This window comes from Sorghum bicolor, chromosome 2 (genome assembly GCF_000003195.3).
Source record: "Sorghum bicolor cultivar BTx623 chromosome 2, Sorghum_bicolor_NCBIv3, whole genome shotgun sequence".
Classification (NCBI taxonomy): Eukaryota; Viridiplantae; Streptophyta; class Magnoliopsida; order Poales; family Poaceae; genus Sorghum; species Sorghum bicolor.
This window is the reverse complement of record NC_012871.2, coordinates 49912456-49922112: the sequence shown is the minus strand read 5'-3', so window position 1 is coordinate 49922112 and position 9657 is coordinate 49912456. Positions and strand designations below refer to the sequence as shown.

Below are 9657 nucleotides of genomic sequence, written 5' to 3'. Positions count from 1 at the left end.
GGATTGGCATGCGCGGTCGTGGTGGCCACTACGCACCGACGGAGCTCGCTGGCATCGCGCGTCGTCCAGGCTGCCCGTCTGCTCGCTGGCGCACCGCGCTGGGCCGCCAGCTCGCCTGCGCGCCGCCGCCCCACGCTGGGCCGCCACCTCGCCTATGCGCCGCCACCTCGCCTGCGCGCCGCCACCCCGCGCTGGTCCGCCAGCTCGCCTGCGCGTGCGTCGACGGAAAAGGAGGGGAAGTGGTGTGGGGCCCATGGATAAGAGGGGGATAGGGGGCTGCTAGATCCGTAGACCTGAAACTATAATTTGAGACGACATTAAAAATAGGAGCCAAAATAGGAGGTGGGTTGGAATTGATTTTTTTGACCAAGTCTCTAAATTTGGAATAGGAGCCTGTTTAGGAGGTGGGTTGGAGTTGCTCTAATAGTGGGCTGTAAACTTGTGCTTTGTATTGACAAATTTTACTTGCTTCACAACCTCTTAAATGTGTGAGCAAAGTAATGAATTTATTAGTCCATCTTGAAACAGGGGTTGTTTGTTTCAACTTGTTACGACAAGGTCATAATAATTATCCCGAGTCAACCAAGACAGTTCCAATTTGAACTGTTTTCATTCCCGGTAAAAGTTGGTGCCTCTGTATCTAACAACAATGGAGTATGATCCGATACACTCCTATCAAGGACTTGCACGGTCACCAAAGGGTCTTTAGTTCCCATTCCATAGTCATGAAAATTTTATCCAACTTCTCATAGAGGTTGGAACAGGTAGCGAATTTGCTTAGGTAAATTGTTGACCAGTCAAATCAATTTCCCTAAGATCAAACCTATCAAACAGCATTGAATATGAAGGGCCACCTGTCATTATACATGTTATTGTTCTTTTCACTACTGTCGTGCAAAATGTTAAAATCACCACCAATTAGGGTAGGAAGTGGATTTTCTTGACAGGCTCTCTGAAATTCAGCTAAAAGATAGACTTGAAGTCTGTCTTGAGATGGACCATAAACAACCATGAGAATCCACATGAACTCATCAGCTTTGCTGCAGAGATGGAATTTTATATAAAATTCCCCTTCCGCAACAAAAGAAAGATCTAAAATTGCAACATTAATTCCTAGTAAATGGAGCAAGGCAACGCCAAATTAACTAAATCAGTGCCTCCACATAGGTGGACCTGATTAGTCTTTGATAAAACTTTCTTCCCGGTCTACATAATAGCTAGAAAATCTAAATGATTATTTGCATCTGAGACATAACGAAATTTAGTCAAGTCTGATAGTCCTCTTCTATTCCAATACATGCCTTTCATAGTGAAACTCTCTTTTATAATTTAGATTTAAAGCTCCCACCATCCGTAGATGTGCGTTCCTTTTTCTTATCCACCTCATCCAAGTCAACCTCGGAAGTATCCCTCACCAGGTGGGCACTATCTGTTGTAGTAGTGTCCGGCGGCTTTACCTTCACGCCCTGTATCAGCTGTGGATATATACAACAGAAATGTTTTCAGCCTTTCAGGGGGTTATGAGTTGCTGCTGAAATAAAACCAAGTGCACAACAAGATTAAAGGATGCCCCTGCACTTGATTGCCATTTAATTACATACACAAAACGGTGGCATGCTAAACAATTGTGTTGAATCATGCACCATGCAGGTTTCAAGGGTATCAAGACGCTAGACCAATATGTAGCAAGGAAAATAGATAGGAAGAACATTACATATTTGCCCGACTTGACATCAGAGTAGATCACTATGAAATCTCCCTGCTGAAGCTCATTGGAACGAACAAATTCCCCTGCAAGTTGAGAAAAAACAGAAAAATGTTTACATCAGACTGCAAAGAAACAATGTCTATGTCGGATGGAAATCATATATGTACTCCATTCTAAATTATACGACATTTTTTTAGATACAAGTTTTGACTATACATTGACTTAGATGTACACTATGTCTATATACATAGTTAAAGCAAAATGTATCTAAAAAGGCTACACACATATAATTTAGAACAGAGAGAGTATAACGTCAGATCCTCTCACCAGTGTTCCCCAACACATACATTCTGCTCTTGTTGTCGGACCAAAACCTGCATGCATGCAAGGAGCATATGAGGCACTGACACTGCACTGGCAACGGTCGATGTCATACCATATAAACAGTAAATTTAATATACAGCAAGGCAATCCAGTTCCAGAACAAATATCATCAGATCGCATACAGAAAATGGTAGCTATATTTTGCACAGAACTCTAGTACTGGAACAAATTGTTATTAACAAGCTGGAGGACATCTTTATGTGGCTGAAATAGTGCTGCATGACGCAGCCTAATCATATTTTGGATCGAAGAAGCCATTTTTCAGAACAAATATCAACTAATCGTACATAGGATACTAAGATTATAAAGAATCTGTTATATACTAAATAGAACAGAATCAAAATGAGCCTCCACGTCCATGGAGACGGCCTAAAAATTATGAGATTATTCAAAAAAAGAAAAAAAATATGCATCCTTAGATTTTATTATGTTCTAACAACCAAAAATAGAGATTAAAAAAGAATATAATATACATCGTTGGACTTTACAATAAACTAACGGCCAAGAATAAATAGAGTTTCCATATCAAATACAAGACCTAGAATTTGAGAGATTAATTTGAAAAAATGAGAAAAGAACAATAGAATCAAAAGGTGCCTCACGTTCACTGATGGCATGAGTGGGCCTAGAAATTATGATATAATCGGAGAAAGGATAAGACTATATACACGTACCGTTGGATTTTAAGATGATCTAACAACCAAAAATAAATAGAGTACCAGAAAACTACAACTCACACCTTCATATCTTACAGTTGCATTGCATGTAGGCTTGACTAAAGGTTGGGCCAGAATTGATCTAAACTCGAACTAAAAAAATAGCATGTCAAAAACATAAAATCTATAATAATAAAAAGGTTAAGTCTCTTAAAAGTAAGGAATAATAAAATAACAATTACTCATAAATAAACACATAAATAGCATAAGGGAGACATACAGTCATGGACAATTACGGCAAACCATCAAAATTTTAAGAAAACAATAAACTAAGTAATATGAATTTTAATTTATAAGAGATGCAAAGGACTGAACATTTGAGATAGCCTTAAACATTAGTTGAAGCTCATTTAAAAAATGGAGGCTAAATTTGAATTCACAAGGACGAGGAGATAGAGATGACAATACACAAAACAATATATATACAGAAGCAGTTATCTTGAATGTAGAAAAAATCCAAATATACAATGAGAAAAACTAGCTACGCACGCTATTTGCGTGGGCCAGCTTGCTAGTATTTTAGTACTGAAGCCAATAAACCAAGAACACCCCCTTTTCAATAAAAAAAGGAAAGGAGAGAAGAAACAACGGTTCAAAGAAAACAAACAATTGGGTTTAACAATGCTGCCTCAATGACACTAACCTGTACTGCATGTTCCATACGCGCGATGTTCCGATGTCCTCCATGGGGATGGAGATTCCATACTTCGTCTTGAGCTCCGGCAGGTGAACCTCTGCTTCCATCTGAATCGTGCAAAGAAGGCAAGACGATTTTTAGGATAGACACCAAATCATATTCAATCCAACTGCCCAAATTGTCTTGGGCTTTCAATTCGCTAGCTCCATTTGAAGAACTGATTCAAGCTTAGATGCATATATCTATGATCTATCCATGATTGGTTTTAGTTCAAGAACAAAAGTGACCAAGTGGCATGCACAAACGGGGTAAGATATGATGCAGATTATGAAGGGCGTCGTCTCGTCTGTCTCACTTTGGGGAGCACGATGCGTCCGAGTTCCCCGACGTCGCTCTGCTTCAGCTCCTTCTGCAGCAGGAACCGCAGCTTCTCCTCCGCCTTTGCCCCCTGCAGTATAATCCCACATAATTACATCAGATCCGTGCTTGAGCACCATAAACAGAAGACAGATTGGTATAGATATTATGCAATCTGCATGCATGCACCTGACGCTTATAAGCTGCCAAGCGCTGGACACTGTCATCCTTCTGCTTCTCCTTGGTCGCCGAGGCCTCCACACCTGCCATGATCAGGTGGCTGGCGGCACCGGCGTACTGACCGCCGAATCCGGGGGAGAACAGCTGTCTGCTCACAACCACACTGCTCTTGCTGGAGCTCTGGTGGAAAAGGTGGTGTTGGCCTGCCGCTCTTGCAGGCGGCGTGGACGGCTGCTGGATGAGGGGCGTCAAGGATGTGCCGCCGCCTGCGGCGATGTGCTGTCCACCCGCGGGGAACTCATATCCTGGTACTGGGTTGGCGCCCGGCGGGCTGCTGGAGACCTGGCCGTGCAGGCCCGCCGCCTCCTCCATCACGTCACGAGGGCGCTGATGGTTGTTCTGCACCCAAGTGAAGATGAGCTTGAGCAACTGCAGATTGCCCTGGCGACCGCCGCCGAGCCGGGCTGTGGCGGCCTGGATGGTGGAGCGGCGGAAACGGATGTTGCAGAGATCCTCGGCCGAGATGCTCTCACGGATGCTCGTGACCCACCAGTCTATTAAGAACTGCGGCGGCTCCTCCTCCCCTGCTGCTGACACATGCGTGTAGGCCACCTCTGACCCCGTGACTCCCGGCACGTATTTCTCTTCACGACTGCCGTCGGCGTCGCTCGCCAGATGCGGTGGCGCGGACATGACGTCCATACCAGCGGAAGCAGGCTTGGAAGGCACGCCGGTGGAGGCGTCCATGCAGAGAGACACGACGAGTTGACGACAAAGGAAGGAAAGAGACGGTGTATGTGTCTTCCCTCTGTCGCCGCCTCTCGGTGTAGGTGTGCGGGTGTGGTTATTGAGGAGACGAACTGGACAAGCAAGAGGTGGAGGGGGAACCGGGGACGAAGAGGGACTAGGTATACGAGGCCAAACGGCAGCACGGGCACGGCTAGACACGGCACTGCGCAGCACGGTAGCTTGCCTGCCTGATAGTGCCACCAAGTCACCGTCTTGACCTAGGCACAGTACTATGGCCTTTTACCTATGCCATGACACCTGCTGAGATCTTCAAATTCATAGTGACTACATCACAGATTGAAAAAAGAAACTTAAGAATCATAGATCGAGAAGAGAAATAGATCGATGAATCAAAGAAAAACATATCAAAAATACAGATCAACAAATGTTTGTCTCATATAAAACCACACATCACAGGTTAGGCTAGCCCACCACCGTAGGAAGGCTGCCACCGCACTACCGGGGATGGGGCCGCCGCCACAAGCTTCGAGAGTGGCGAGGCCACGCACGCGCCTATGCGAAGTGAAGGGATCGGAGAGAGGAAGAGTGGGAGTCGGAGAGAGCGATAGTGCGCCTATGTGGGAAAAGGGAGTGGGGAGAGGGAGAGCGCAGCGGCGCCTGCGTAGGAGAGGTGGAGAGGTAGGGTTTCAGGCACATCTTTCCTTATATGTGACAGTCTCGGCTGATCCAACGGTGCTGGTGTCTCCTATGGCTATCCAATGGCGCAAAATAATAGGGTCGCTGTCGTGCCGGCCCATTAACCATGTCATGCCCCATGTCGGCATTGCGGGCCGAACCAACGGCCTAGGCACAGCCTTACATCATGCTTGTGCTTTTTTTTTGTGCCAAGCCCATGCCGATCGTGTCCGGCCCATTTGGCCATATATAGGAGGGAACCGAAGAGACTAGGACTAGGGACTATCGGACTAGGGAGCACTCCACCGCCCATGCCAGCCTCTCCTCGGCCATCCTGCTTCTCACCCATAGCATACACCCTATACCTCTGTCAGAGACATGGGGCCAGAAAGGTACAGGCCCACTTGTCATTAAGGTATCATAAACCACAACGAGTGAGGGTTTGTTGTGTATGCTCTTGTTCTATAGCAGTGGGCCGAGCGATGTCGGGCCATGAGTCACTATCTTTGATTTCAGCTCTTGCCAAAGATTTGATAGGGTTTGCTAAGCAAGGTCAAGGTCAGCCTTGCCAGCAGTAGGGAGCTTTTTTCTCATTCTAGTTGGTGAGATAAATTAGATCGGTCATCACCCATGCTCTCTATTTCACATCATAATAACTTGCTAACTAACAAATTTGTTGATGTGTCATATCATGAAATGAGAATGAAATTCTTTTGTAAGTCACATTGAGACTGGCCTCGTAGAAGTATGAAATCCAAATTAGCAAGCAAACCATCTAAACAAATGTCAATTTTCTTAGGGTACTCATAGTATAGAAACTATCATAGTTTCTATGTGCACTAACTGTGCTACATAAGTATTTTGCTAATATAGCAAGGAATAGAGAGAAGAGAGGAGAGAAGAGCAAAAACATACAAATTGTTTCCTTTTGTTTCTAAATAGGAAACAATATCTTCACATCGATCAAAGCACAAGAAACCCTGGTCGAAAAAGAGGGAAGCACCCACTTTGGTCAAACTTGATTGGGTCCTTTGTACTACAATACATATTGGGAACCACTCTTTCCAAAGTGTATCTTGCGGAGCCAAGCTTTTGATATCTCTGATCATTGCCCCTTGGTGCTCGGTCTCAAAGATGGTATTCATATCAAGCATGGCTTCCATTTTGAGAGTTACTGGACAAAGCTACCGGGCTTTTATGACATAGTGGAAGCTTCCTAGAATGAATCAATCCCTTTTTATCTGTGCTTCGCCTTACTCGCGCCCTCCAATCCTAGAGCCAACGGCAGGTAGGCCATATCAAGAAAGAGCATGTCATTGCTCGAGAGATACTCCCTCATCTTGAGATTGCATAGGACCATTGGAAGTTAAATAGATAGGAGAACTGGTTGAGATATACTCTAAGAAACATTATCTCATGTTGGCCTTCCTTGAGAGGACGATCACTCGCCTTCGGTCATGCATATGGTTCTTGAACGATGGAGATGCCAACATGGCTCTCTTCCATGGGCAAGCAGGATTCTACAAAAGGAAAAATTTTATTCTGAAGCTCATGTGTGAGGATCAGGTCGTCACCAGCCAAGGGGACAAGCATAATGTCATATTTGACTACTTTGATGGCCTTTTAGGTTTTGCCTTGTGCTGTGCCTATACTCTTGACCTCAAATTATTCCATAGGGAGGGAGTCGATCTATTGGCATTGGATGTAGTGATGTTAGAAGAGGAAGTGTGGGATACAATAAAATCTTTCCTGGCGGATAGAGCTCCTGGTCTGGATAGACATACAGGTTGGTTCTTTAAATCACATTGGCAGTTGATAAAGGCATATTTCATGGCATCCATCATGATGTTGCAGCAAGGAGATGCAAGGAAATTACGGCTACTAGTTCAACACATATCTCACTCTTATTCCAAAGAAGGCCGAGGCTCTACATCTCAAGGACTTCAGTTCGATAAGCCTCATTCATAATTTTGCAAAGCTAGTGATAAAATCATGGAAACGATTTGGCTCCTCTGCTAAATGATTTGGTAGCTACTAACCAAAGTGCTTTTCTTTGGGAATGATGTATTCATGAAAACTACATACTGGTGCAGCAAACGATCAAACTCCTCCATCATCGACAAGTCCCGAGCCTCTTTCTGAAGCTTGATATTTCTAAAGCTTTTGACTTAGTATATTTGTCCTTTTTATTGCAGGTCCTCACTATTGTATGTTCATCTACAATATCTATCATATGAATCAATATAATAGGAATCATGCACTAAAAAATGGACACTCAATAAGTGCCACTTTGCGCATGAGCTCGCTAACCATCAGACTGTCCAATGTGGAGCGGCAAAGGCGCAACTAAACTCTAAACCCTAAACCCTAAATCCTAAACCCGCATTATGGGACAACGATTGCCAAGATAGTGGCGGTGTGGTAGGAGGTGCAGCATGACCAAATAGGTCAATAGGAGGAGGAGCACGTGGCTGTCACAATGCATGTGCAATGATGGAGGCAACCAGCACCAGTGTTAGCAACTCCCCTGAGCCCCTGTGCAAACTCCCACAAAGTAGAGTGCATAGTCTAGCGCAGTAGCCAGAGCAGCCACCCGCCAAATCGAAGGTCACCATGGAGACACTACTAGCTTAGGAGTTGTTGATATTTCTTGTCTATTAGATATTTCCACGAGACAAAAGATATTGAAGTCGCACATCTCTTTGGAGTATACCGAGGTTGTATTTATATTTCTACAGGAAAAAGCAAATGACCAAGATGATTAAGGCATATGATTCCTTATGGCTAAGTTCTAAAACAACTACATGACCTTAGTCAGAAGTAAATGACTATGGCACATGTTGTCATAAGGCTAAGCGATATGGGTAAATATAAAGTATAAGATTTTTAGAAAAAGTAGTAGACGACATAGCTATTGGGAGAGGGAGAGAGAACAAAAGAGTCCTATGTTACTTCTACTATCAAGCAAAACTTAGGTATAAGCTATAGCAACTTAGCTAAACCAAGAAATAGAGGGAGTGATAGCACTTTGGCACAACCCACCCTAATCAACCTAGAGGATTAACTGAGTAGAAATACAATGTGTCCTATGATTTAATAACTAGACCTATCATGGTGGAATACAAAGGATAGACTTAGGGCTTTAAGTGACAATTTCCATGAGTTTTGGTAAATGTCTGTTTCTACAGGGGGTTATCAGGAATTAACCAAAGGATACCCACATGTCATATTTACATAGAGAGAATACCACATCCAATAATCAAAGAACAATCTAGAAGACTCGAGAATGCAGCACCATGAAGCTAGGGCCCACCTAGCATTGTGCCTGGCCGAGCGCCCAAGCTCTCTAGGTGGCCACCCCTCTCCGTGGACCAATCAGGGGGAGTCTCATGGATCCTGCCTCCACCGACCTTGAGGAGTAATCTTGACCACCTGTTTAGGTTAGTTTGGTCTGAGGGTTGTGGTGCTTCCTAGAGGGCTATATATTTAGGGCCCCCCAGGAGAAACCCAAATTCATTCTCTAATTCATTTGAGAATTGAGATATACAGGTAGCCATCAACAGATCCAGGGTTTAGAGATCTCTCCACCAGAGAATTAGAATAGCTACTCTAATTCTTCAAGTTCTACATAGGTTTAGACTAGATAGAGGAAGAGTCGAGTGCTTGTGCTTAGAATTCTAGATCTTCATCATCAAAGATTGGTATTATCTTGTATCTTTCTTTGTGACTTTATTCTAAATGTCATTATGTTTCTATTTATTATGTTCCTAGTTTACTCTAGTTCTACATTTGATATGGTTATGATTGGTAATGAGTTTATGTATATGTTTGCAAAGCACTTAGCTCTCTTCCTGGGAGGGTTAGGTGGTAGATTTCACGTAAGCATGGTGCTTAGATGTCGTTTACCTACAAATGCACCCTATTGGTTAGGTCATGTGGTAGATCACGGAAATGACAGCTCCATTGAGTCCTTCGTATTCCATCCCCCATTGATAGGACAGGTAGAACCACAGTTGCGTAGGAAGTCCTGCTATGTCTTGGCTTTTTATAGTAATGTTCCTTATACATATATGAAGACTTTTGTGCTATATATGATAGTGTAGCGTTAGAGTAGATGAATGACTTAGTAGATTAGAGCTACATAGGATTTTCTATCTCTTGAACTAATCATACGTCGTATGTTGAGTAGTTTATCTCTAATCTATGCATGATTTATTCCCTGAGCTTTATAATTCATATTATTTATCTAT

The 9657-nt window shown here is 43.6% G+C and overlaps 1 protein-coding gene across 2 annotated transcripts; it reads right to left on the bottom strand.

The window, feature by feature from the left end:
* On the bottom strand, nt 1142-5382 carry LOC110432506 (regulatory protein viviparous-1-like). Of its 2 annotated transcripts, XM_021453040.1 has the most exons (7): nt 5204-5382; nt 3992-5056; nt 3801-3893; nt 3452-3552; nt 2036-2082; nt 1715-1791; nt 1142-1475 (listed from the first exon to the last, which is right to left on the bottom strand). In XM_021453040.1, exons 2-7 carry the CDS (start codon nt 4727-4729, stop codon nt 1323-1325), a joined length of 1209 nt encoding a protein of 402 aa, XP_021308715.1. In that variant the 5' UTR covers nt 4730-5056; nt 5204-5382; the 3' UTR covers nt 1142-1322. The 2 variants fall into 2 exon arrangements, with proteins under 2 accessions (XP_021308715.1, XP_021308714.1); XM_021453039.1 differs by having other exon boundaries at nt 3992-5382.

Coding starts and splice junctions, on each gene's coding strand:
- LOC110432506 (XM_021453039.1), bottom strand. CDS start 4,729: ATGGACGCCTCCACCGGCGTGCCTTCCAAGCCTGCTTCCGCTGGTATG. Junction 3,553..3,800: donor GACGCATCGTGCTCCCCAAA/GTGAGACAGACG, acceptor TGCACGATTCAG/ATGGAAGCAGAGGTTCACCT. Junction 2,083..3,451: donor GTATGGAACATGCAGTACAG/GTTAGTGTCATT, acceptor GCATGCATGCAG/GTTTTGGTCCGACAACAAGA.